General features: G+C 46.7%; 1 protein-coding gene across 4 annotated transcripts in view; it reads left to right on the top strand.

Annotated features, from left to right (window-relative positions):
* LOC122927346 (cAMP-dependent protein kinase catalytic subunit alpha) overlaps positions 1-26699 on the top strand; it is a 44415-nt gene extending 17716 nt beyond the window's left edge. For 2 of the 4 annotated variants that reach the window (XM_044279103.1, XM_044279104.1), the window contains exons 3-11: positions 8744-8805; positions 9443-9571; positions 12207-12305; positions 13285-13367; positions 13464-13590; positions 13684-13779; positions 17833-17955; positions 19757-19921; positions 24335-26699. In XM_044279103.1, coding sequence (XP_044135038.1) covers positions 8744-8805; positions 9443-9571; positions 12207-12305; positions 13285-13367; positions 13464-13590; positions 13684-13779; positions 17833-17955; positions 19757-19921; positions 24335-24460 — 1010 coding nt within the window. In that variant the 3' untranslated portion in view covers positions 24461-26699. Of the gene's footprint in view, positions 1-5105; positions 5693-8560; positions 8649-8743; positions 8806-9442; positions 9572-12206; positions 12306-13284; positions 13368-13463; positions 13591-13683; positions 13780-17832; positions 17956-19756; positions 19922-24334 lie in introns of those variants that run through there. The other 2 variants (XM_044279102.1, XM_044279105.1) reach the window with 2 other exon arrangements.
* Positions 26700-27513: the final 814 nt, after the last annotated feature.

The raw sequence follows: 27513 nt of genomic DNA, 5'->3' as shown, positions 1-27513 counted from the left end.
AGACACTTACTAATGTATTGTGATCATGCATTACAGTGGCAGTGGTCGTACCTGCTGATGTCCAGGGTTACGACCACCGCCAGAGCAGATACGAGGTGGCATGGGCTGCGCATGGGTGCCTCTGTGCGCTCCCACAGTCCCAACCACCACAGAGGCCCGCGCTTTTACCTATAGTGTGCAAGCATGACCACCACTGCTGGATTGCAGGGTGGTCGTAACCATCGAAACAAACAGTGTATTATGTAATGGGAAAATGAATCCAGCCAGCAAAGGAAGCAATATGGAGAATCACAATACATTAGTAAGTGCCTTGTATTCACTTTCTCTACATGATAAATGCCACTTGGTGAAGTCAGACGACCCCTTTAATCCAGAAAAGCCCTTGGACATCCCAATAACATAATGAAGGAGGCCCTTTAACCCCACTTTCCCCATGTCATGCTTACTGGAGTCCAAGAAGCTGATATTTGAGGTCCCATCTGGCCTCCGAGGAGGGACCCCTACCTATCTGACCTATCCTAGAGATATACCATCAGTGTCCTAGATGGGCTAACCCCTCTAAGGGGACTGTTTTAGTCCCTTTTAATTTATGTTCACTTTAAGTTGGGGCCCGCAGCACAGCAAGGATTGATGGGAGTTGTAGTTTCACAACAGCTGGTGTGCGGCAGGTTGCAGAGCGCTTCATTACAGGGTGATCGCCCATAGGTGGCAGCGGAGGGCTGTATTACTGATTTACACAATGATAGACTTCCGAAAAGAAATTCCCCTCCTAGGGTACCGCCACACGGGACTGCTCCGCCGTGGAGTTCATGGGGTAAATGCGGCAGGTTTCACCCTCGGAACAGTAAAGCTTGAAATCCGCAGCATAAATTGATATGCGGAGGATGTTACGTACACGCTGCAAGTCATGTGCGAAGTCCACATAGGGAATTTTCTGCAGCATGTGGATGAGATATTTATTTTTATTTTTTTGTATTTTAATGTATTTTTTATTTCCTGATACTGTACCACACTGGGTTTTCTGCACGCAATTTACATGGAAAATCCCCAACATATCCGCAAAGAATGGCCGTAACCACAGGGTTCACAGGAGATGTAAAATGTAGATTTTTCTGCAAACCCTCAGCGACTCTCCATGGGTTACGCGTGGATTTCACCCTTTGCAGCGCAGCCTAAAACGGACATATTGTAAATTAAAACCCGTACATTCTGTGGATGAGATTCAGTGAAATCCCATCAACTTGCTGCTTCTGTGAAAAGCTGTGGGATTTTTCACATTACTGAAAATCCACAGCATTTCCGCCACGTGTGGACTTCATGAAAAGATGCAGGCTTAGGGCCCATTCACACGTCCGTATGTGTTTTGCGGACCCACAAATTGCGGATCTGCAAAACACGGACACCGGCAATGTGTGTTTCGCATTTTGCGGAACCGCACATCGTCGGCACTTTCATAGAAAATGCATTTTCTTGTCCGCAATTGCGGACAAGAATAGGATATGTTCTATTTTTGTGCGGCTCTGGAAATGCCGATGCAGACAGCAGATTCCGGCCCCATTGAAATTAAATTGGTCCTCACCTGTTCCGCAAAATGGCAGAACGGATGCGGACCCGTTTTGCGGACGTGTGACAATGGACCCTTAGAGATGACAGTACAGGTAAGTAAACGGATCCATCATGCAGATCTTGTGCGCTCAAATCTTGTCACTGGTGGTGACTAAAGGGGTTGCCCCATCTGGTGTTTCCGCGGGATAGCCAGCAAGTATCCGGTAGGGGTTGGTGCCACCTCTGGGAACTGCTCGTATGTCATGAATGGGGCCCCGTCTCAGTGAATGGTGAGGTGGCGGAGCATGTGTGGTTCTCTCCATTCCCTCTGTGGGGCTTCCGAAAGCACTTATGTGGCTATAAGTGGAAGAGAATGACATTTCCCATGGCGCAAGAGTCACGGCCCCACGTCGGACATTGTCCGATACCCTTTCAGGCTGTATAGCTCAGTTACATCTATAAATGACAACCCTGAAAGTGAATCGGGGAACCAGAAGAAACAAACTCTGGACCACCAGGAAAGGTCCAATGTGACCCCTTCTTACACTACTAATTTGCCCAAGAGGGGCTCCCAGTGCACCTTAAGACAACATCCTCACCTTACGATTTCCTTCTGGCTGGATGTAAAGGAACGCTTACTTATCTAGTGACTCTGAGCAAGTGTGAAGCAGAGGCGTGCCTGGAGTCAAAGTGAAAACCTGCCATAGCCCTTTGTTCTGCATAAGCTAAAGGCAAAGGCTACGCGGTGACTTTGGTCACGTGACGCCAAGGACGCAAGGTCGCGTTGCCAGTCGTGATTGTCAACGTGCGCAAGTTCTTACAGGATCGCAACGTGTCAGTGGTGAAAGATCCAAAACTCTTGGATTTTTGCTTGCAGATCGAGCACGCCCAGTGCTTCTTCAATCAAAGCCGATGAGACGGACCAAGGGGGTGGAGTACAGCCCCGTTCTGCAGATAGATGTCCATTGTGGGAAAACTCCTTAAAGGGAGTCTGTCCGCTCCGAAACACTCCCCAAACTACGGTCAGGGGTGTATAGTGTATGTGACGCTGAGGCTGATTATGTAATTTTTATCTTCGTACTCTCTTAGATTCTGACGCCGCGCTCCATCAAACCAGCAGTAAAATGCATTGAGAGGAGTCCGGTGCCCACACACATAATGGAGAGGACTCAAAGAGGAGTCCCGTCATGCATCTTACTGCTGGTTTATGGGAGCAGAGCATTGGAATGCAAATGATTGTGAAGCCCATAATCCGCCTCAGCATTGCTTACATTGTAGTTTGGAGGGCGTTTTGGAGCTGACTGTTTCCTTTTAAATGTACCATAATGTAACTACGTCATGGGTTGCCCATGCATTAAAGGGGTATTGCTGTAATTTCAAGTTATCCCTTATCCACAGGCAGGGATGGCTAACATCCGGCACTCCAGCTGTGCTGAAACTACGACTCCCAGCATGCTCCATTCATTTGTATGAAGCTCTGACAATAGCCAAGCAAGTATGCATCTTGGGAGTTGTAGTTTTACCACAGCTGGAGTGCCGGAGGTTAGCCATCGCAGGGATAGGGGATAACTATATTAGATTGTGGGGGTCCCATCAATTATGAGGAGGTGGCCCGGTTCCCTTCAGGGACTCCCAAAACAAACTGCCATTGGTTGGTCATAGCCACTGCTCAGTTATCTATGGTAGTCCCATAGGATCCTCAACAATCTAATAGGTACCCCATATCCTGCCCCCTATAGGGGATAACTTGAAATTACCAAAATACTCCTTTTAAGACAATGTGGCATTGAGTGATGGCATGGGAGCCAACGATGATTGACAGCTGAGCACCTTCTATAATGGCCAGGATCAGAGAAACCTCTATTCTAGGCCGTTTAACCCTTTAGCTTCTCCAGTCAATAGTGGGGCACTGCTGTAATCAAAATCTCACCCAGAATTGATATGAACATATTATTTATACCCGGCGGGTGCATGGCATAAAACAAAAAGGGAAAGGAAAAATAAAAACTATGGATTTGCCTTTTTTTTCCATGAAAAACAAATTATAAAACTTACTCGAGATTTTGTGTGACCCAAAACTGTAGCAATAAAAACTACAACCCATCCACCGTTAAACAGGCCCCCCTAAATTAAAAAGTTCAGTCTTGTAGAATGCAGCGAGAAAAAAATACTCTGCCCCAGTACAGGGCGGTAGTGATAAAACTCCTCCTTGACCTGCAGGAAAGTGGTCATACCTGTTGTGTATCCAAAGGACACCTCCCGTGTGTCCTCCATATAAATGATGGGTTATGGTTATATGATGTGTACGTGCTTGTTCACTTGTGCAAAGACAGGGCCATTGTGACATTGAGAAGGTCATCAGAAGGTCCCATGTCAGCCCGTCGTCCCCTCCAATTTGACCTGGGGGTCATATCTGGAGACCGTGCCATGTGTTCTATATAGAAGGTGCGGTACCTGAGCTGTATACCACCTGAAGTGGGCAAACATAGCGGGGTAATAAAACATGATGACATAAGCTGCGGCAGATATGAATTCATCCCCCAACCTGTGCATGGCAGCGCCAGAGTCTACTCACCTTTTGGAAAGAACAGTGTCGTTGGAGAACCCAAGCCTCAACGATGCCACACGACCGCCGACCAAGAAGCCATAGACCACTGCTGTCTAATCCAGTGTAGTCATTATGTGAATACACTGAGGTCCTCACATGCGTGTCTGTGTGTAGAACATGTAGTACCAGGCGGTACAGGGAGATAAGAAAGCAGACACCTGGCAGGGAGACAGCTGGCGGACCCTGGTCAATCCAAATACTCAGCTCAAGTGCACTTTCTTCATCTGATTTCTTATATTTTTTTCCTCGGTCACTGATTTGTGCAGCTCTTCAGCTGTTGCAGGACTACAACTCCAAGCATACCCTGAGAGGCGCCTGATGTTGTAGTTTCACAATTGTCACCAGCTGGAGGCTTAGCTTTGCTTCTACATCCATCTCCCCTTCTCTTGCGACCATGCCTAAGACTTCTGCTGTCACACCTCACTTCCTATACATACATCTGGCTCCATTGGACCCCAGAGTCCTGTGCTTTTCTATCTGCATATGATGGAGATTCTGCTGGTTCCTCTCCCTTGACCGATTTGGACCTCCATCTACTGTGTGATGCCACCCTTCTTTACTTTCCTGGCAAGCACTCTTCTTTCTGCAAGTATGGTCCTTCCCTCCTTCATAACCAAGACTGACCATTCCTCTTCTTCTCGCTTCCTCTATTCATGGTGATTATTATTTATTTTTTTATCCTGACAATCCCTGACCTTTTGTCTTCTTCTTCATCTTTGACCAGCTCTTTCCCCCTCCAGTCTCCATACCTCTGTCCAGTCGTTGGCCACTCACCTTCTCTCTGTCTTCATTCACCTCTTTGCTTCTTCAAGTTGTCTCTCCCTCCTCTCTCTCTCTCTTTCCCAGGTCCTTCTCCTCTGCCCATTCTCCTCCCCTTTGTTTTTATCAGGACTGCCCCTCCACCCCCTGTCAACAGGAGAGACCTGCAGCCAGCTGATAAGAGGGCAAGCACTCTCTCGCTCTCTTTGCCTGGCACTCTGGTAGCACACTCTCTGAGCGGCAGTGGGTCTGTCTCTCCCCGTCCTGCCTTGTCTCCTCCTTAGTGCATTGCTCCTATATCGCTCACTTTGCCCTGCAGCTTCTTCATTGAAGTGCCCTCCCTCCCTACCTCTCCCGAATTCTTGACATGATCTCTCTCTCTTCGTTCTCTCTTACTTGCTGTCCTTTTCTTCATTAACTTACTTTAAATTCCTTCCACCATGTCTGCCCACCACATCCCTCTCTTTAGACCCCTCTCCACCATCCTTCCCCAGCTCCCCGTTTTCTAACAAGTCTTCTTGCTCTACTGCTTTACCTGAGAACCCGTCTCCCCGTCTGTCTACCTTTTCCTCCCTCTCGTCTGGATGTCGGGGCACCTGTACTAGTCCTCGCTTGAGTTGTGGCCCACCAAGATGTCGGCTTTGCAGAAGTTGGAGAGCTTTGCCTCGCGGGTCTTCAGCCGTGGACCCCGCAGTCCAGCTTCGGGGAGGGATCCGGCGCCCCCCAGCGGTCCTCAGCCTCCCAGCCTGCCTAGCAACGTACTGAGCTGGGATCGGGAGAGTGAGTTTTCGCGATTCTCTGCGGGGTAGGGAGCCACCATTGACCGTGCAGTGCGCTTCTTGTAGAGTTTTGGAGCTTACTTCTTGTTTTTTATTTTATTTGCATAATGCTCTGCAATGCTCTGTCTGGAGTGCTAGGCTCTAATGTTCTGCTTCTGGCAGCATGATACAGTTTTAATCACTTGTGACAGTCTGCGGAGTGCTTGGTGCACGCTTGTGTCATGCAATGTATATTGTCCTAGCATGCCTGCAGCTCAAGTACGCAATGCTCTGCATGCCGCTGTTATCTCACCCTCTTAATGTTTGGTTAAAATAACTTTTTCCGCTTGTGCAATGCTCTGCAATCTGCTGTCACACACTGCTCTGCGATGCTCTGTAGCTTAATCTTTCATTGCAGCTTCCTGTATTGCTCCACTAGGGTCTGTGACCAGTGTCGTGGTGTCACCCTTCGCAGCGAGTGCTGCACACTGGAGTAGTGCAAACGGGAATGCCTTCATGTTACCTCGTAATACCCACTCACGCCCTGACCCTGGACGGGCACAGCTGCCTTAACCGGTTTGCCTGTGTCGCTGCAAGGTGTGGCTCCAGCCTGTATGGATGGCTCTAAGGTTATGTAATGCAGTTGCTTAATATAGCGTTACCATCTTGCTGCTAGTATGAACAGGGCCCGGGTTGTCAGAGCTGCATGCCCCATGTTGGCACGCTCAATGAAGTTTGTATCACTGCAGGGGTTAAGTGGCTACAAAGCCAGCGTCACCTTGTAGGACCTTGTGGAAGGAATTTATAGAAGGTTCTTATCTCCAGGTACAAGGAGCCCAGGCTCTTTTAGCTTATGCCAGGGGCGGACATGTTTCTGGAGCCAAATAGACCCTTCCGGTAGCGCCTCAGATTTGATGAAGTGGTTGGCAGTATGACTTCCATAGACATCAGCAGATGGCAACCCAGAAAAGTTAGGTGAACGTCAATTTTGAAGAGGGTGTGTAGAGACTTAGGCTATAGACTGCAATAGAAATAATCCTCCAAAGCTCCAGAATCTAGAGGAAGGCTCAGCGCCATTTACTAAGGAACAGTGCAGAGGAACTGGGCAAAGCTGTAGGATGCTTAAAAGGGTGGTCTCACCACGAGAGACACATGGGCAGAAGACTGTTAGTCAGAATGGAGAGTCACCATAGCTGGTCCATCCATGGCTTTCATTTGAATGGCTGACGTGTAATACTACATTTCGCCTGCAGAGGTCGCTGGGCAGTCTCCTAACTGTCCTGAAAATGCTCAGTCGGGCCTTGGCATAAATTGAGGACCCAAACATATTACTGTACGGGTGTTCCTCTAATTCTTCACTCTTCAGCCTATACATCCTGGGGACCCACACAGAGCCTAGAAGAACAGAACTGTATAGCTATAACCAAAGATATTGGTGCGGGTCCCATATCTGGGACCTCTACCTATGTAGAGTGTGGATCCTTTGACCCTCCTGGTGAGTTGACCACCACATCCAGGCGGAGAATCGATGGAGAGATGGTTGAACATTCATTTCTATGAGCGTTACAAAATCAGGCATGGCTCCCCTTCCCCCTTCTGGAATCAGCGGCGGGACACCAGACCGGCGATCACCCATTTTTCACGTAGGCACGGGTTCCAGAAGCGAGACCCACATCTGTCAGACGTTCATGGTATATCCTGTGGATGTCCAATATGGGCCTCTCTCTTATTTGGCTTGATTCAGTCCTAGAGACCATTAGTCCTGATGGTGATTTTGGAAGTGTTGATGAACGCTCCAGTCAGAAGCCATACTATTCCCCATGATGGACTCTCAGATATTGATCAGATCGGGGATGTCACACTATATTCACATTTCGGAATGTCTATGCGCTGAACCTCCGGTGATTTCTCCGGCATCCCCCTCACTGAGTTCAGGTATGATGTTGTGCAGATGAAGATGTCTCGTTTGCGGGTGCCATGTTTTTCTTGTACATCTTCTGTCAGGCTGTGGACATCTTTGCACAATCTGCTTACACTTATCTTCTTTCAGGCCTCTCACAGTGGGTTCTGCACAATGTGAATGTATTGGTTGCCTAGCAACGACACAACTTCCTGCCCGGGTGTCTTTAATAGTGTATGTTACCATGTGTAATGAAGTGGGCACAGGATGTGCAGTATATTTTCTACTGCCATGCTGTACATCTCCAGGAGCTGTGTGTGCAGGGAAGCCGTACTAGACCGGTGCTGCGGCCCAGACATTCTCTGTGTCGGCGAGATCATAGTGATGGCCCATCCTAGAAATATAACTTGGGGATACCTCGTTAGGGTATGGGTACACACGGCATAAATGCTGTGGATGCCAACTTATGCTGCTGCAAAGCAGTGGGAGACCGAACATGATTCTGGCAGCGATGCCACCATAACAACCAGCGTATTATTTTTTGCAATAGACTTAGTCATACCTGCTGTGGATGTTCTGTTGCATGTGGCCATATCCTTAAAGGGGTCGTCTAGGAGTATAATTTTTTATTTTATTTTTTGTGTGTGTAAAAACAACGCCACTTTTGCCCATGGACTGTGTTGGGCTTTCCCCTTATGACTTGTAGCTATAGATTTCATGGACGCTTTTGGTCAGGTTTGATCAGACAGCTGCCCGCAGCTTGCTAATGGATGAGTTTCCCCTGGTGCTCATGTAGTTGGATGTTGTCACCTGCAGAGGGAGCTAGTGCTGCTGTCCAGGGAGAGGAGGGTCCCCTGCGAGGGGTCAGGCATAGAGATATTTTTCTTTGCCGAGGCCAAAGTCCCTATAACAGTGCCTGTCCTCTCTGGGGGAAAAAAACAACAACGAGGAATAGTCCGGGAGATCTGTGGTCAGAGGAGCGAGCGGCTGGTGCAGCATGTGGGCGGCCAGGAGGGTGTAGGGGTAGTAGTAGGTGTATGGCCGGGATCTGCCTACCGGTAGGGGCTGATCATGGCAGGTAGGACGTTAACCCTGTGAGTGTCAGGACCACCGTGTATGCGACTGTGCCCTCAATGCCCTGACTTTCTCTAATCTATATTTATCTTCTTGCAGTGAAAGAATTCCTGGCCAAAGCGAAAGAAGACTTCCTGAAGAAATGGGAAAACCCAGCGCAGGTAGCGGAGCGTTCATTGTACAGAATCCGGCTGGCGGTGCATTGTGAAGGGAGCAGCGGGCACAGCAGGGCTAAACAGAGCAGGCCATGGCTTACATGGTGGCACCGGTAACGGACAGTGTGGATAAGATGGATACATCGGCTGTATACTATGGTGCCCTTGGTGTAATCTAGTGACACCAGCAAAGTGGCATTCGTAATGTGGAGGCACTAGCAGGGTGCAGTGTGGATGGCATGGAGCAGGCAGGCTTAGGTTTGGTCAAAGCAATGGTATAACGAATGTGATGGCAAGGTACAGCTTTGGTAGGGTGCCGCTACAGCATGGGTATAATGGTGCTGGTAGGGAACAGGACGGGTTACAGTGTGGTGCTACTTGGAGAACCTGGTGGGTATTACCGTGGTACTAACAGGGAACCAGATAGGTATTGTAGTGGTTCTTAGCAAGGAACAGGATGAGCATTGGGTTGGTCCTGGCAGGAAACAGGATGAGTATTGTGCGGGTGCTTAGCAGGGGTACTGTGGTAGGTATAGTGTTGCTTAACAAGTGTAGTCTGTACTGTAGTATGGTTGCTATCAGCAGTGAGGATGGTTGGTGTAGTAGTGCTCTGCAGCCTCCTCACCTCTGCTCTACTCCACAGAACACTGCTCACCTGGACCAGTTTGAGCGCATTAAGACTCTGGGCACTGGCTCGTTTGGTCGCGTGATGCTCGTCAGACACAAGGAGAACGGCCATCACTATGCCATGAAGATACTGGATAAGCAGAAGGTCAGTACAGTGTGCCAGTATCTGACACTTTGGGAGACCTTTATTAAGACCGGCGTTTTAGACACCGGACTTAATAAATCCCTGCGCTGGCGGTGGATCCACCAAAGTTATGAAGAGGCGCCGGCTCCACTTCTAAATGTAAGACAGCTTCCTGCTGGCCCGACCCCTTCTCCGCCAATGCCACGCCCACTTTTTCAGACCTGCCGTGAGCGGGGAGAAGTCGCAGTTTGCACGGCAAATGATCTTTGCGCCGCAATCTGCGCCAGAAATATGCCTAATTTAGGTGTATTTCTGTTTTATAAATTAAACCCCCCCCCCCCCCCCCTCCTTTTGCTCACGGTGCCCCCTTCTCGGTAGAGGCTGACATGCTGCGGGTCATGTGCTTTCTGCTTTGTGGCTATCCTGCCATCTTCATGCTCTGGCCATACAGGGATTGATTGTATCTGCTGATATCTTCCAGCGGAGGATTGGATTTTTACATAGGTTTTCCAATGTCATCCTTAAAGGGGGTATTCCCACAGGATATGCCATGAATGTCTGATAGGTGTGGTTCCCACCTCTGTGTCAAGAATGGGGCCCTGTCTCATGGCCGCTTGAATGGAGAGATGACCACATAACTGCCTTTTTCTCCATTCAGGTCTATGGGATTTCCAAAAATAGCTGAGTGAGCATGGTCTGCCATTTTCAGAACGCGTATAAAAGTTAAAGGGTTATTCTCATCTCAGACATTGATGGCATATCGCTAGAATGTGCTGTCTGTGTCAGGTACAGGTCCCGCCATCTCCAGAATGGGGCACACTGTGCTAGGGCGGCCATCCTCTATTCACCACTGTGGGGGTTCTGAATGTAGGCAAGTGCTGGCTTGGCTACTGCCGGCATTCCTATAGCGGTGAATGGAGAGGTAACCGTGCAGTTCGCTGTAGGCTCTCCGTTCCTCGCTATTGGACTTCCGAAAGTAGCAGAGCACGCTCGCCCAGCTATTTTTAGAACTCCCATAGCGGTAAGTGGAGAGCATACCGCACATGCGCAGTTTGTTCCCCTTCACCTTGAGGGAGCCCCGTTCAGAGATGACACCTAGCGATATGTTATCAATGTCTGCGATGGGCCAACCCCTTTTATGGAGAGATCTGCACCTGCTCCACAACACGGCGCCGCAAGATGAAGCCCCATTCTTGAGACACGACCGGGTCCCAGAGTCCAGACATTTATCGATATGCCTGTGTCATGAATACCTGTGTCATGCATTGCCCCCTACGGGCCATAAATCATGAAATAAGTCTCCCCTAACGAGGGGGTCGCAATTCACCCTTTTACTACCCATTTAAATTAATGAAATGAGTGGAGCCCCATTCATTTTATTACAGAGATTAGGACACATTTGTGGTCCCCCCCCCCCCCCCACCTTCTCATGATTGGGATGGGGGGGTCTAAAAAATAAAAACAACCATTAAGGAACGATCGTTGGGTATTGAGATTTCATGCCCATTCATAGAGGGCGTCCATAAATGCCCGTGCTTCCAGCCCATTGGGGTTACTGCCCTGCACCGGCTCCACTAGCACTACAAGGGTGGAAAAAATGCGTATAGCAGCACAACGAAAAATTAAAGTCTTATCTTGTGGTGGTGCCAGCCGTGTTGGGAGCCAGTCAGAAGTTCCCCCTTGGATGCGTCATATAGAAGAAACCGCAGCACTCTCCTGTCTTCAATTCAGTGGAATTTATTTCACCAGCAAAAAAAACTACAAGGGTGGAGACGTGGCAGGACATTTCCTTCCAACAGTTGTGTATGAGTAGAATTTTCATCACATCCAACAGGATGAAACCAGTAAGTTACATAATATAACGTCCGTGGGTACGCGGGTTCTGCTCATGCAATGGCAGAAATAAACTGCCCAGGAGATGGCGCCATATTTCAATAAAAAATTCTCATTACTGCACTTGTCGCCCACGGGATAGGGAATAAAAATGTATGATCGCTTGGGCGTCCAAATGAACACTACAACATGGGTCCACCTTCTGTATGGTGGGAGTCCCAGTGGTTGGTCCTATGCATAGGTGATACATACTGTTTGTACGCCATTCCTTTTATTACCAGATACCTGGTGTACCTTTTTAAGGGCACTTTTTGGCGCTTCACTGCAGACAAGTGGAAAGTGGTGAGGAAAGTTTCCTGCTGCAGCAGTGGGGTAACAGAGAGCACCCTCCACCGATCAAAGCACTTAAATGCCACAGTAAACATTGACTGCAACACCAAAGGGGGTTAAATGGTCAGGACTGGAGGTATCTCGCTGGCTGTATAATACGGCCAGGACCCACAAGTGATGCCATGGGCACCACCCCCTGTGCTCGTACCATTACTATAACGTACTAGTAAGTCTGTCAGCAAGGAACGTTGGGTCTCCATGATGTACATGTACATAGTGGTTCTTGTGGAGCTGGGATTGTGAAGTTGCTAGGTGAGCTATTGGGACCTACAAGCCGTTCTCCTCCCCCACTGCCAGGAGCATAGTGTGACTTTGTGATGTATTAGGGGTACTCTTACATTGTTCCTGAGGGTGCAGTACTCATTATTACCAAGCTGTACAGCAGTGCCTGCCTCCTGTCATAAATCATAACGCTCTGCTTTTTTCCTGTCAGGTGGTGAAGTTGAAGCAGATTGAGCACACGCTGAACGAGAAGCGCATCCTACAGGCTGTTAACTTCCCTTTTCTTGTGCGCTTGGAGTATTCATTTAAGGTGATTGTTGTGACCTCATCATTTGACATTTTTAACTCCATAATCCTCTGTCAAGGTCCCGCAACTCTACTATGCACGAACTGTGGGGGTTTTCTGCCTCCGTGTCCTCCCTGGTCTCGTCCTTGCTCCTCTCTGTCCCCCTTTGTCTCTTCCTTGTTCTTTTGTGTCCCCCCTCTTCTTTTCTTTGCTTCTCTGTGTTCTCGTCGTATCTTCCTTACTTATGTGCCCTCCTCGTCTCTTCCTTGCTCCTCTGTGTCCCCCCTCATCTCTTCCATACTGCATGCTCCTATTCCATACTGCATATACCTTGCTCCTCTCTGTCCTCCCTCGCCTCTTCCTTGCTGCTCCTCTCTGTCCTCCCTCGCCTCTTCCTTGCTGCTCCACTCTGTCCTCCCCCGTCTCTTCCTTGCTGCTCCTCTGTCCCCCCTCGTCCCTTCCTTGCTGCTCCTCTCTGTTCTCCCTCGTCTCTTCCTTGCTGCTCCTCTGTCCCCCCTCGTCCCTTCCTTGCTGCTCCTCTCTGTTCTCCCTCGTCTCTTCCTTGCTGCTCCTCTCTGTTCTCCCTCGTCTCTTCCTTGCTGCTCCTCTGTCCTCCCTCGTCTCTTCCTTGCTGCTCCACTCTGTCCTCCCTCGTCTCTTCCTTGCTGCTCCACTCTGTCCTCCCCGTCTCTTCCTTGCTGCTCCTCTGTCCCCCCTCGTCCCTTCCTTGCTGCTCCTCTCTGTTCTCCCTCGTCTCTTCCTTGCTGCTCCTCTTTGTTCTCCCTCGTCTCTTCCTTGCTGCTACTCTGTCCTCCCTCGTCTCTTCCTTGCTGCTCCTCTGTCCCCCCTCGTCTCTTCCTTGCTGCTCCACTCTGTCCTGCCCCGTCTCTGTTGCCACCTTATAACCAATCTACACTATTATCCTTTGCCTCTATCTAATGCTATGTTTGTGGGTACAATTATTTTGGTGCCACCTTTTAACCTCTTGCGCTTCTCTTCTCAGGACAACACTAATCTGTACATGGTGATGGAGTATGTAGCAGGGGGTGAGATGTTCTCTCACCTGCGTAGGATCGGCCGCTTCAGGTAGTGTGTGTGGATCTTGCTGCATGGGGTCACTTATTTTCCTTCTGTTGCGCTCAGTAATTTCTGAACGTTTTTTTGTTTGTTTTTGTCTTGCAGTGAACCTCACGCCCGCTTCTACGCGTCCCAGATTGTATTAACCTTTGAATACCTGCACTCCCTTGATCTTATATACAGAGACCTGAAACCAGAGAATCTGCTTATAGACCAGCAAGGCTACATACAGGTACCGTATGCCATACTGCGTATACCTTGTGTCATCAGCGGGAATAAGGTGGTTCTTGAAGCTGAAAACGGCGTCCTGATCTTTTTCTCCTAGGTGACAGATTTTGGCTTTGCCAAAAGAGTAAAGGGAAGAACTTGGACTCTGTGTGGGACCCCAGAGTACCTGGCCCCTGAAATAATCCTTAGCAAGGTGAGTAGAAAATTCCAGCACATGGTTTTTATTCTATGCATAATTCGCCTTCCTTCTGCTTAGAAGTACAAGTGTTCCTGAATCCCGTAGACCAGGAGTAGGCAGCTTTCAGCACTCCAGCTGTTGTGAAACTACAACTCCCAGCATGTATGCTTGCTCTGCTCCTCTCTGAACTCGCACAGAAATGAATGGAGCTTGTTGGGAATTGTAGTTTCACAACAGATGGAGTGCTGAAGGTTGCTGACCCCAGCCAAAGACTATGAACATCTGCGAGGTCTGCAAGGATATTTCTGAAAGTGCCTGCAGATCGCGCCGGAACAGGAAGCCTGTTGTCAGCAACAGTCACACACCCCATAGATAAGGCAGAGATGTCTATTTAACGTCCCTTCCTTCCCCATCACTGTATGTACAGTGCTTGACAAGTACTGAATTATACAGAATCGGGGGAGCCTCAGTGCCGCTTCCTGCTGTGCTCCTAACTATCCCAGATCAGCTCTGCAGTGCTGGTCAGTGTAATGTCTGCCCCCACAGAAATAAGCAATGACATTTAATGTTAAATGCCCCCAAAGGTCTTGTATAACCTTAATAGTGGGAAAAAATTGTAAAATAAAAATACAAGCCCTGCCCGTGGTATTTATATAAACTATATATCCCCTATATCAAAATGACTGTCACAGAATGGGAGCATAATTTAATTTTTTTTTATTTTAGGTGCACTTTGTACTGTTTAAAGAAAAAACTGAGTAATGTTAAAAATCATTCCTCCCTTCCTTTTATTAACCCCTTCAGGACCTTGCCATTTTTCACCTTTAATGAGGATCTTTCATGGGTCCAGACATTATAAAATAAGTAGCATATTATGTAAGGCATATAGCGCTTACTATTTTTCCTGGGTGCCGCTCCGTTCGCCTGCTGTGCCCCTGTTAAATTCTCCCGCCTGGTATGCTACTTAATAGCATCGGTACAGGGAGGAGGAGACACAAGGGTTTCTAAATAGGCGTCTCCTTCTCCCTGTCTGTAGCGCGGTGCAATCACAAAGGAGAGCATCGCAGCCTGGGAGAAGGTTCTTTTTTTTTTTTTTTTTTTTTTTTTTTCTTTTCCTCCCTGGCTTTGACGCTCACCTTTGTGATTGGACCGCGCTCTATATTACACTTTTTGTAAGGTAAGCTGTTTTGGCACCATTTTTATTTTTAGTTTTTTTTTTACAATGTTCATCTGACAGGTTCTATAGATCATGTGGTATTTTTATAGAGCAGGTTGTTACGGACATGACAATACTAAATATGACAACTTTTTGGGGTTGTCTGTTTCAGTTTTACATAATAAAGCATTTTTTAAAAAATTATTTTTTAGTGTCTCCATATTATGAAAGCCATTTTTTTTTTTTTTATTTGGGGGGGGGGCTGTCTTATGTAGGGTCTCTTTTTTTTTTTTTTTTTTTTTTTTTTTTTTGCGGTATGAGGTGATTGGTACTATTTTGGCGGCCATACGCCTTTTTGATTGCTTGGTGTTGCACTTTTTGTGATGTAAGGTGACAAAAAAAAATGGTTGTTTTAGCACAGTTTTTATTTTTTTTTTTACGGCGTTCAGGTGAGGGGGTGGATAAAGTAACGTTTTTATAGAGCCAGTCGTTACAGATGTGGCAATACCCAATGTCTTTTTATTTTATTTATTTTTTACAATTTTATGTTTTATTTGGGGAATTTTTATTTATTTTTTACTTGAAACTTTTTTTTTTTTATTATTAAAAAAAAATATATATGTATTCTCCGCAAACTTTCTGCATGTCTCGGCCTCGGCTTTGACCGTGGCATACAAGGGGTTAATACGCTATGCAGCAGGGACCCGGCTGTCAGTGACTGCCGGGTCCGGGCTGCTGATCGGGCAGGCGCAGTTCCTGCACCCGCCCAATTAGCCAGCTGTACATGTCGCAGGTCCTTAAGTCACGTCAAGCTGTGATGTACATATACGGCAAGGGTCCTTAAGGGGTTAAAGGGATTGTTCCATCTCGCCATTTTATTGGGACAACCCCTTTAATACATCTTCTCATGTATAAAAGAAATAAAACACTAAAAACTGAAATAAAAATGGCATAAAATAAAACCCCATGTATCACCGGAAAAAAAAAAGGGGGGGTTATCCAGGAATTTGATATTGACGGCCTATGATCAGGATAGGTCATCAGTATCAGATCAGCGGTGTCTGAATCCCAGGACCCCCACAGATCAGCTGTGCGGCCCTCCGCAGCTCACCAAGCACAGCGCCGTACGGACGATATTGGCCGTGCTTGGTATGGCACTTGAACGTGACTGAGCTGCGTCTAGGCCACAAGACTGATGTGCGATGACATCACTGACCTAGAAACCTGACCTCATGGAGAGCCAAGGCCTCTTCGAACAGCTCATCATCATCTTACTTCCTGGATCCCCGCCCATCTGATATTGATGACCTGTCCTGAGGAAACGCCATCAATCAAATTCCCAGAAATTCCCTTTAAATAACCAAATAGTAAAAAAAAGTATGGATTTTGAAGCAGGAACAAAAAAAGTCAGCGCAAGATGCTCCAGTCTTGAACTGGTTAACGCTTGCCCATTAGGATAACCTTTTGCTTGAAGGAATTGTATGGGATTAGAGACAAAAAGCCTGCGTTTTCTTTTTCCACAAATGGCGCCATTCTTTCCCACGGTTTGTATCTGGAATTGCAGCTCAGAGGATGGTTCAGTTTGTAAGGGAAAAAAAAGCCGACCCTTGTTTGAGCCCGTTCACACTGCCAGATAGTGTGTGTGTGTGTGTGTGTGTGTGTGTGTGTAAATGCGAGATGATATCGCATACTTTGTACATTTAGGTGATGCAATCATCATAGCGCATGGGGACGAATGATTGTTAAAACTGTCGTTCGACCCTTATATTGGCAGCAGCTTTTTTTTGCCTACGTAGAAGAACTGATCAGATGACAGACTAGCATTTGATCACTTGTTGGCGGATTTCTGGGCATTTTTACACAGGGCAATAATCGGTAAGAAGCGTTTACCACTTTTTGTATGCATGAGTTCCAAAAAGGAGCAAAGTTAAAGGGCTGTCCAGCAGGGGGCGATCATTATCCAGGCAGGAGACTGTACGGCGTCGTCTTACCTTTCTTCAAGTGCTGCTGCAATAATTCCTTTTTTTTTTTTTTTTAAAGGGAAACTAGGTCACTCATCTTCTATTTTATTTATTTTTTTCCTGCATTTTGGATTTTATTCCCTATCCATTTTTTATTATGTATTTTATTCATTTATATAGCGCCATCATATTCGTCAGCGCTGTCCCTTTGGGCCTGACAATCTCAATTTCATATAAGCCTATCGTGTTCAGAGGGCGGGAGAAAATAGCCGTTCAAGGAGGAAGCTCGCGAGAACATTGAGAGATTATTCAAAGTCCATGCAGATGTTGTCCATGGCTGGATTCGAATTCAGGGCTGCAAGGTTGACAATATGTTCATTCGTTGGCTTGTTTGTGCGCTTATATTTTTATCCGTCGATATCGTGATCCCTGTCCTCTCGGATTTGGGGTGACCCATAACCGTGTTGATATCTGTGGTCTATTTTGGTGGATTAAGTGATGGACATGATGAAGGACGGTCTCCTCAGATCGTTCTTCAAGGAACCAACTAGTTCTGGGGTTCTTAGTCTTTACAGAGGGCAACGAGGACTTCTCATGAATAAGCAGCTGCAGTGTCTCAAGAGGTACCATGCAGCTTCATAAACCAAAATTATACAGAAGCTAAGCTTAGAATTATAAGGGGTGAAACTGAAATAATATCTTTATGGTCTGAATGTTTAAAATGAGTTACTCAATTTTTTATAATTATTTATTTTTATTTTTTTGTATAAAAAGAAAAAAAAAAAAAAGTCCATGACCGCCTGCTTATACTTTGTATGCAGCTGACTGCATCCAGTACCTTGTGTGTACTGCCCTCTAGTGGTCGTCAGGGTGGTGGTGCCTTTGCCTGGAAAATGAGAGAATGCTGTGCTAGCACACCATACAATAATTTTTCTCTTCCATGTTTCCTAGGGGTACAATAAAGCCGTGGACTGGTGGGCTCTTGGGGTCCTGATTTATGAAATGGCCGCCGGTTATCCTCCATTCTTTGCTGACCAGCCCATTCAGATCTATGAAAAGATTGTATCTGGGAAGGTGAGTGTCCAGGGTCATCTTTTCATGGTAATTTTTTATTTATTTATTTTGCTCCTTTTCCCACCTAACTACTTAGGCGTGACAGATTGTGGTATCGGGACATATCAGGTTGTCAGAGGTCCATCCTACCTCGTCGGGGAGCGGGGCCTCCAGCTTTACCATGCAGTTTCTGAACTTGTACCAGATCTGTGTGTTGTAGCCGATGAGGGATCTGAGGGGGTTGGTAAGAAACCTGGTGGTTTTGTTTACAAGCAGCTGATTGGTTGTCTGTAATGCAGCTGCTGATTGGTGCATCAGGTCATGCTGGGATTTCTTGCTTTGCATGAGACGGACAGCTGCTTCTTTCAGTGTTTGGGCGGAGAGCTGTTCACATGACTGCTGAGTGAGTGAAATTTGTGGGCGGAGAGTAGTTCCCATAGACATTTTGGGATAATGTCTGGTGTTTTCAAAGCATTGTTTTCTAAGGGGGGGGTGGGGATTTAAAGAGGTAATCCCTTGACAAACCCTTATTGCCTACCTACAGCATAAGGGGTAAGTGTCTGATCAGTGGGAGTCCAGCTGCTGGGGCCCCTGTTAGTCACGAGAACAAGGGCCCCATTTGAATGAACTGTTAGTTCGTTCAATTCTATGGGGCTGCTGGAGATGGCCAAGCGCTTGTACTCTGCTGTCCCTGGCAGTCCCATATAGTTAAATGGAGCAACACAAACATGAATGACCGCCGTTCTATTAAAACAACGGCGTACAGGGCACCATTCTCGTAATTTGCAGGAGCCACAGTGGTCGGAACCACACTGATTGGACAATTATCCCCTACCTGTGGATAGAGGAAAACTTGGATCTTTGAGAGTAGTAGTTTTGCGGGGTGAAGCAGTGGCACTCCTGGTAGCAGGAAATGTGTCTGAGATGACCTTTAGGCTTTTGGGCCTAAGGAAGATGTAGGGTCTCGCCAATAAAGTATCTCCTGTTGGCAGAGTATAGGTTATTCACCAGTAGTCATAGTCACATGGTTGATAAGGTTTACAAAACCATAAATATATCAACTTCAACCTATAATCCCACTATTATGTCAGATAAACCCCTGTGAGGCCCATACTAGAGGGGGAAAAATTCCTGCTAGTGCAGTGCCCACAGTCTGAAATAAGTTTTTACATTCAGGCAATACATCCAGGCCCCTCTTGAACTCTTTTAGTGAGTCCACCGTCACCACCTCCTCAGGCAGAGAGTTCCATAGTCTCACTGCTCTTATGCTAGAGAATCCCGTCTATAATGATGAAGACACCTTCTTTCCTCACGACCTAGAGGGATGTCCCCTTATGTTTACAGGCCTCAGTGAAAACCACCTACTGTCTTACCTACCTTGGTCACCCTCCTGTAGTTCAGCTATGTCCTTCTTTTACACAGGTGGCCAGTACTGCACACCATGTGTGGTCTGACTAGTGATTTGTATAGAGCAGGGATGGCCAACCTGCGGCTCTCCAGCTGCTGTAAAACTACAACTCCCACCATGCCCTGCTGTAGGCTGATAGCTGAAGGCAGTCTGGGGATGCTGGGAGTTGTAGTTTTGCAACAGCTAGAGAGCCTCAGGTTGGCCACCCCTGGTATAGAGGCAGAACTACTTTATGTTCTTCACCTGGTTGTGATCGACGATCGCATAGTACGATAATGTATTCCAGCTACCAAAGTGTCAAACAGTGACAAGCGCAAATAACACAGCAGCTTCATTTTTTTCTGTTTTCTGTAGCTTTTGTAGATATATATTTTATTTAAACCTTCTAACTCTTTGCTGACCTCACGTTCACAGGTCCGTTTCCCCTCACACTTCAGTTCTGATCTGAAGGATCTTCTAAGAAACCTCTTGCAGGTTGACCTTACTAAGAGATTTGGAAACCTTAAGAACGGCGTGACAGACATCAAGGGTCATAAATGGTTCAGCACCACAGATTGGATCGCAGTCTATCAGAAGAAGGTACTGACCGTCATCATAAATGGTTTATAGGTCCATGTAATCATGTAGCACATTCCAAAATCAGAAGCGCAATGGAAGCCGGGTAAAGAAAGGCCTCCGCTACTGAAAACTTAAATGGGTTTTTCACTGCTTTGTATTCCTGCAGGATTCCTTATCGCCTTTTTGTCGTCGTGTTGGTTTGCCTGCTGGTTTACACATTGGCATGATGATGTCACATGGGTAGGCCAATCACAGCCTGCTTGGTGAGGTCATTGTGAATTTAAACATGTCATTGTAGTAGGCTGTGATTGGATGTCCCACCCTGTGCCTGGGGTACATCAGCTCATACAGAACTTCAGGTGAATGAGAATGAACTGCAGTATCAGGTGCAGCCGCATATACGAAAAAGCTTACGTGTCTGGCACAACTGTGGGGAAGGGATCAGACCCCCACTGATCGCTTTGATGGCCATAGGTCAATAATGTAAGATCCTGAAGAACCCTTTTAAAGCTACTCTTCGGTTCCCCACTATAATTTGACATTGTAGCTTCCTTAGGGTATTACATACCTATATTTTCTGCATCTCCAATGCCTTTCTTTTTTTCGGGCCTCTGTTGTGCCAAGTATTATGGCCGATGGAGCACTCGGACTACCATGGTGTGCAGCAGGGCATGACGCTGATGACGTCAGTGCTGTGCTCAGCCTGAAGAGCACAGAAGTAAACCTGAAGATTGTAAATGTGCTTCACGTACACTGTGCGCATTCAGGGGATACCAGGATATTTAAAGAGTGGGCGGTGAGAAACACAATCTTTTGAGGAGTCTCGCTATCCACTTTGCTCTTACCTGCCCCGTTCCATCCACCATCTTTGCTCCATGCAGCAATCTTTTGAGGGGCTACTGCAAGTAAAAAACAAAGGGCAGAGATTTTTTATAGCTGTACACACCATCCCTTCTCTCTGTTTTGGACCCAGATCCTGGAGGGTCACCTTAACTGGATCTAGGGTTGGACGATATAAAAAATATTCAGACGATAATGATATAAAAAAAATGTATTGCGATAAATACCCGTTTAAAAGAAAAAAATACAAGGAGACGTTATACTGTATGGGGGGCAGCCACAAGGAGACGTAATACTGTATGGGGGGCAGCCACAAGGAGACGTTATACTGTATGGGGGGGCAGCCACAAGGAGACGTTATACTGTATGGGGGGGCAGCCACAAGGAGACGTTATACTGTATGGGGGGCAGCCACAAGGAGACGTTATACTGTATGGGGGGGGCAGCCACAAGGAGACGTTATACTGTATGGGGGGGCAGCCACAAGGAGACGTTATACTGTATGGGGGGGCAGCCACAAGGAGACGTTATACTGTATGGGGGGGGCAGCCACAAGGAGACGTTATACTGTATGGGGGGGCAGCCACAAGGAGACGTTATACTGTATGGGGGGGCAGCCACAAGGAGACGTTATACTGTATGGGGGGGCAGCCACAAGGAGACGTTATACTGTATGGGGGGGGCAGCCACAAGGAGACGTTATACTGTATGGGGGGGCAGCCACAAGGAGACGTTATACTGTATGGGGGGGCAGCCACAAGGAGACGTTATACTGTATGGGGGGGGCAGCCACAAGGAGACGTTATACTGTATGGGGGGGGCAGCCACAAGGAGACGTTATACTGTATGGGGGGGGCAGCCACAGGAGACGTTATACTGTATGGGGGGGCAGCCACAAGGAGACGTTATACTGTATGGGGGGGCAGCCACAAGGAGACGTTATACTGTATGGGGGGGCAGCCACAAGGAGACGTTATACTGTATGGGGGGCAGCCACAAGGAGACGTTATACTGTATGGGGGGGCAGCCACAAGGAGACGTTATACTGTATGGGGGGGCAGCCACAAGGAGACGTTATACTGTATGGGGGGGCAGCCACAAGGAGACGTTATACTGTATGGGGGGGCAGCCACAAGGAGACGTTATACTGTATGGGGGGGCAGCCACAAGGAGACGTTATACTGTATGGGGGGGCAGCCACAAGGAGACGTTATACTGTATGGGGGGGCAGCCACAAGGAGACGTTATACTGTATGGGGGGGCAGCCACAAGGAGACGTTATACTGTATGGGGGGGCAGCCACAAGGAGACGTTATACTGTATGGGGGGGCAGCCACAAGGAGACGTTATACTGTATGGGGGGGCAGCCACAAGGAGACGTTATACTGTATGGGGGGGCAGCCACAAGGAGACGTTATACTGTATGGGGGGGCAGCCACAAGGAGACGTTATACTGTATGGGGGGCAGCCACAAGGAGACGTTATACTGTATGGGGGGGCAGCCACAAGGAGACGTTATACTGTATGGGGGGGCAGCCACAAGGAGACGTTATACTGTATGGGGGGGCAGCCACAAGGAGACGTTATACTGTATGGGGGGGCAGCCACAAGGAGACGTTATACTGTATGGGGGGGCAGCCACAAGGAGACGTTATACTGTATGGGGGGGCAGCCACAAGGAGACGTTATACTGTATGGGGGGGCAGCCACAAGGAGACGTTATACTGTATGGGGGGGGCAGCCACAAGGAGACGTTATACTGTATGGGGGGCAGCCACAAGGAGACGTTATACTGTATGGGGGGCAGCCACAAGGAGACGTTATACTGTATGGGGGGGCAGCCACAAGGAGACATTGTCAGTGCTCCAGACAAAAAAAAATAATTACCAGGACCCACTGGCTCCTAAACTAAAAAATTTAGGAGCCAAATTTCATTTTTTAGTCGCCAAATTTAAAATGCATATAACTTTAAAAAAAAGGACTTTGAGAAGATGAGACGCAGGTCACAGTCGTGAGCCAGCACTACGTATAGGAGAAAACCACATAGCTCTCACATCCAGGGACATCTTCTGGGGGACAAGGTGACTAAAAATGGCGAATTGCGTGGTTTAGAGTTTATTTTTCTGTTACGGCCTTCACCGAGCGGAAATATTTTATAATATTTTAATAGCTCACACTTTTTGGGACGTGGCGTTATGTAATATGTTTATTCTTTATTGTTTGTAAATTTTATATGTAAAACTGGGAAGGGGGCCATTTAAAGGGAACCTGTCACCGGGATTTTGGGTATAGAGCTGAGGACATGGGTTGCTAGATGGCCACTAGCACATCCGCAATACCCAGTCCCCATAGCTCTGTGTGCTTTTATTGTGTAAAAAAAGCGATTTAATACATTTGCAAATTAACCTGAGATGAGTCCTGTACGTGAGAAGAGTCAGGGACAGGACTCATCTCAGGTTAATTTGCATATGTATTAAATCGCTTTTTTTACACAATAAAAGCACACAGAGCTATGGGGACTGGGTATTGCGGATGTGCTAGCGGCCATCTAGCAACCCATGTCCTCAGCTCTATACACAAAATCCCAGTGACAGGTTCCCTTTAAACTTTTAGTCTGAGCCCCAGCAGTGTAATCTGCCACTGCCACCAATGGAGGGGATGGGACCCTGTTGCCACCATATAACAATGCAGAGCTCAGAGCCAGGGAGAAAAAAAAACTCCCTCGCTCAGAGCTCTGATTGGACAGCGCTGCTGTCATGGAGACGGAGAGACACTGGCATCTCCTCCTCCTTGCTCTGAATGTTGAAAATACCGGGGGCCACAGCGGGTGAACGGAGCGGCGCCCAGGACTAATAGTAAGTGCACTTAGATCCCTGGGCGCCGCTCTATGCAGCCTGCTACTAAGTTCATATTCTTTGGACCTATGAAAGGTCCTCTTTAACTCCTTTATACAATTGTCTGCAGCGGTATCACAGACCCGGCCTCAATAACAGGGCATCCGATCTGTGGCACCTGAGGGGTTAATTGCCGCGTATCGCATGCCCTGTTATTGAGGCAGGGTGCCGGGTCTGTGATACCGCTGCCTATACTTATGGTTTACATTCATTGGTGGCGCAGTGGCGACAGCTCCTCCCCTCCTCCTCCCTGCTATCTCCCCATTAGTGGTAGAGGCGGCCGCGTCACAGTGGAGAGGGAGGGACTCCTTCCTTCTCCACTGTGCTACTGAAGAGAACTTAGGCTGCGCGGGATCGCGGAGGTACAGTCGCAAATGGCGACAAGACTAAAAAGTCTTGTCGCCATCTGCAAATTTTAAGGCGCATTGGCGACCGTTTTGGTCGCCATCTAGAGCCCTGAACGAGGGCAGCCGCGGACTCTGTTTTTAAAGGCGAGGACGTCACGAAATATACAGCGGTATTTAGGAAACTGCGATATCACCATATCGCCATTTTTTTTTTCATACTGCGGTATATCGTGATACCGGTATATCGCCCAACCCTAACTGGATCTACCCAAACATCCCTTGAATGTTGTATATTTTAATATGTGAATGTGAGACCTCATTCTTCACTGAACTGATTCTTCTTTGTGTCTCAGGTGGAGGCTCCCTTCATACCGAAGTGCAAAGGCCCAGGTGACACCAGTAATTTCGATGATTACGAAGAGGAGGAAATCAGAGTCTCCATTACAGATAAGTGCGCCAAAGAATTCTCTGAGTTCTGAAGAGCGCGTTGAGAGGAGGAACCATTACCCAAGACCTCCTGAGATCAAGCGAGACCGATGGAGAGAACGCCGTTGACTGGCACACAAACTTCTCCTTCCCTTTCACACTTCCCACCTCTCTAGCTTTTATTAGTGGTGCAGAATCGACTTGGCGGCCATCTTATTTTATCCTGGATCTGGTGGTGCTGGTTTCGATTGGTCCTGGAGATTCTCCCCAGTCTCTGTCATCCCCACTTCCCTCACACTTTTGCTTCTCTCCTTGACAGATCAGAGGGGCCAAGAAAGTTATTTAAATGTGACTGGTTCCTCTAGGGTGGAGTCAGAACCTTAGGGGCATGGCCTGTATCCTTCAGGATGTGGCCTATGTTATTTTTTTTTTTGTTTGTTTTTTGTTTTGTTTATTATTTTTTTTTAACTATTTTCATCCGAAGAGCTTGGCTACTGGTTTTTAATCCTTTAGTTTACATAGTGTATAAATATTGAACTGTTTTAATCTGAATTCTCTTCCCTGCCAATCACTGTCCTGTTACCCGGCTTTCCTTGTTCTAGAATGACTTTTAAACTGAAGTGCCAGTTTTTACCCCTTCCCTTACCTCACACTACCGTTTAGTTCACATACCCACGTTTTTGCCTCTGGTTAACCCTCTTTTCTCGCTAGTATCATTGGGGGACACACCCTCTTATCCCATCATTGAAGCCATAACCTTCTTCTGGTAGGTAGGTAGGTCCAATCATATCTTTATTGGCTGCCTCCTGTCTACTTTAATCTAGTGTGGAAGGAGTGGTGGTGGTTATAGGTGATGAACTTCTCACTCGCTTTGCTGGTCCAGATAAATTTATTATTATTATTATTTTTTTTTATGCAGCTGGCCGTTACTGTGTGTTTGTTTGGGGGACTTTGGTTTATCTACATTATACAGAGAGAACTTGCTTCCTACTTGCCACGACAGTGGACCGAAGGCAATAAGGCCCTATGGTTGTCGTTAGCATGAGCCACCTGGTTGTCATTTGTTTTGGTGACCTGCTTACAGTTGACACAGGTATTGAGAGATTTTAGGCTATTACTCTTTGAAATTCACACGCCATCAACTTTTATTAGGCTACTTTAGTCTGTTGACACGGAGCCTAGACAACATGGCCTTCGAGGGCCCAGATAATACAAGGGTGCTTCAACTATACACTAGGTCTAAGCATTGTTGTCAGCTACTCTCTGCTATGAGTGTTAGGCCAAGAGTTGAGTCTGAATGTGCTCCGTCCTGTTACATACCTTACATGGTTCTTGATTTTGTTATTAAGGAGACCGCCTTGGTGACGGTCCCGCCAATCCATCACACACTAGCGGTACAGTCTTAGATGTTACCCACAATAATGTAGTGGACATAGTTACATGTTTGCCATGCGTAGGTCACCTTTTAGTGAGAAAATCACAGTGTATGTATTTATTTTTTATCTTATCTATGGACTTTTTGTCCCGGAGCGTTCATACAGGACGCTATATCCTTCATGAACCTGACTGCTTGTTCCTCAGCTCTCTCCTTCCAAATCAACGTCTGAAGGGGTTGTACAAGAATAGAAAAACGTGTCTGCTTTCGTCCAGAAACAGCACCACCCTTGTTCATGAGTTGTGTCCGGTATTGCACTCGACAAAAGCTGAGCTGCAATACCAGACACATAGCCCATGGATGCAGGTGGTGTGGTTTATGGTGGAAAGCAGCCATGTTTTTCTAATCTCTTACAACCTCTTTAAATAAGCTCAGAGACTTAAGGAGAAAGGGTTCAGTTTTGGATTTGGGGACCCTGCAGCTAGAAACCGACTTAAAGACTCCCGTCTACAAGAGTATTCTATAATCAAATGCCAAATCTTGACATGTTCAATGGATCATCTCTGGTTCTCCTCATGCCCAGTAGACTAGGGATTTGGGTCAGTAGTTGGCACCAAAGTTTGAGGCACAACTATTATTATTTTTTATTCTCCAGCATGAAGTTGGTTGAGACCTGAATGTTCGGCCGCTCCTTTTTCAACCTGTTACATTATGGTAAATGAATGGGGGTTTGGCTTGGGAGCAGTCATTGATGTTGAGGGAAGTGGGATAATTTGGGGGCAGATCTGTGAATTTCTATTGCGTTTTCACTTAAATAAATTCTATATATATATAAATATATATATACACACACACATTCACTTCTTACATGTGTTATACTGTAAACATTTGAGACAAAATTACCAATAAAGTTTTGTTTAAAAAAAAAAAATGCTCATTTTTATTGTCCATTTTTCTTGCAGTCCCTGGTCCTATTTCGGTTAATGCAATGGTATCCAATATTATTTTCCTGTATTTTAACTCAGGCTAGAAAGTTGGCTTTTAGATTAAATATAAAAAAAATATTAAGACATTTGTGGGTGAGTACAATGGTAGAAGATATATGTATTTGTTTTCAGTCCTGAAATTCTCTTCACAGGTCAAAGAAAAATCACCTTTTGCAAAAACATTGCTTTTCATGGGTTTGACCACAAATGGGAGCCCTGATTGGCGTGTGTTTGGTTAAAGTAGATTTTGCAAATGTGTAGTCAGAACACCATCGATCTGATACTGAGGATAGGCCATCAATATCAAATTCCCGGAAAACCGCTTCAACCTTTTTAAAAGTCAAAACATTTTCCTTTTTTTAAAAATAAGAGAATGGTGTAACTAGCAAATTTCTAAATCATTTCATTTAATAACCCCTTAAGGATTCAGCCCTATTTCACCTTAAGGACCAGGCCATTTTTGGACCAGTGTCACTTTAAGTGCTGTTAACTTTAAAACACTTTGACTTATCCAGGCCATTCTGAGATTTTTTATTTTTTTTTTGTCATATAGTGTACTTCATGACACTGGTAAAATGAAGTAAAAAAAAAAAAAATCATTTTTATTTATAAATAAAATGCCAAATTTACCAGAAAAATATTTTTTCGGAAATTTTCAAAAACCCAACTTTTAGGGACCAGTTCAGGTCTGAAGTCACTTTGCGAGGCTTACATAATAGAAACCACCCAAAAATTACCCCATTCT

Source organism: Bufo gargarizans, chromosome 2 (assembly GCF_014858855.1).
Source record: "Bufo gargarizans isolate SCDJY-AF-19 chromosome 2, ASM1485885v1, whole genome shotgun sequence".
In the NCBI taxonomy this organism is placed as follows: Eukaryota; Metazoa; Chordata; class Amphibia; order Anura; family Bufonidae; genus Bufo; species Bufo gargarizans.
The sequence above is the reverse complement of the archived record's forward strand: the minus strand, read 5'-3'. Positions and strand labels throughout refer to the sequence as shown.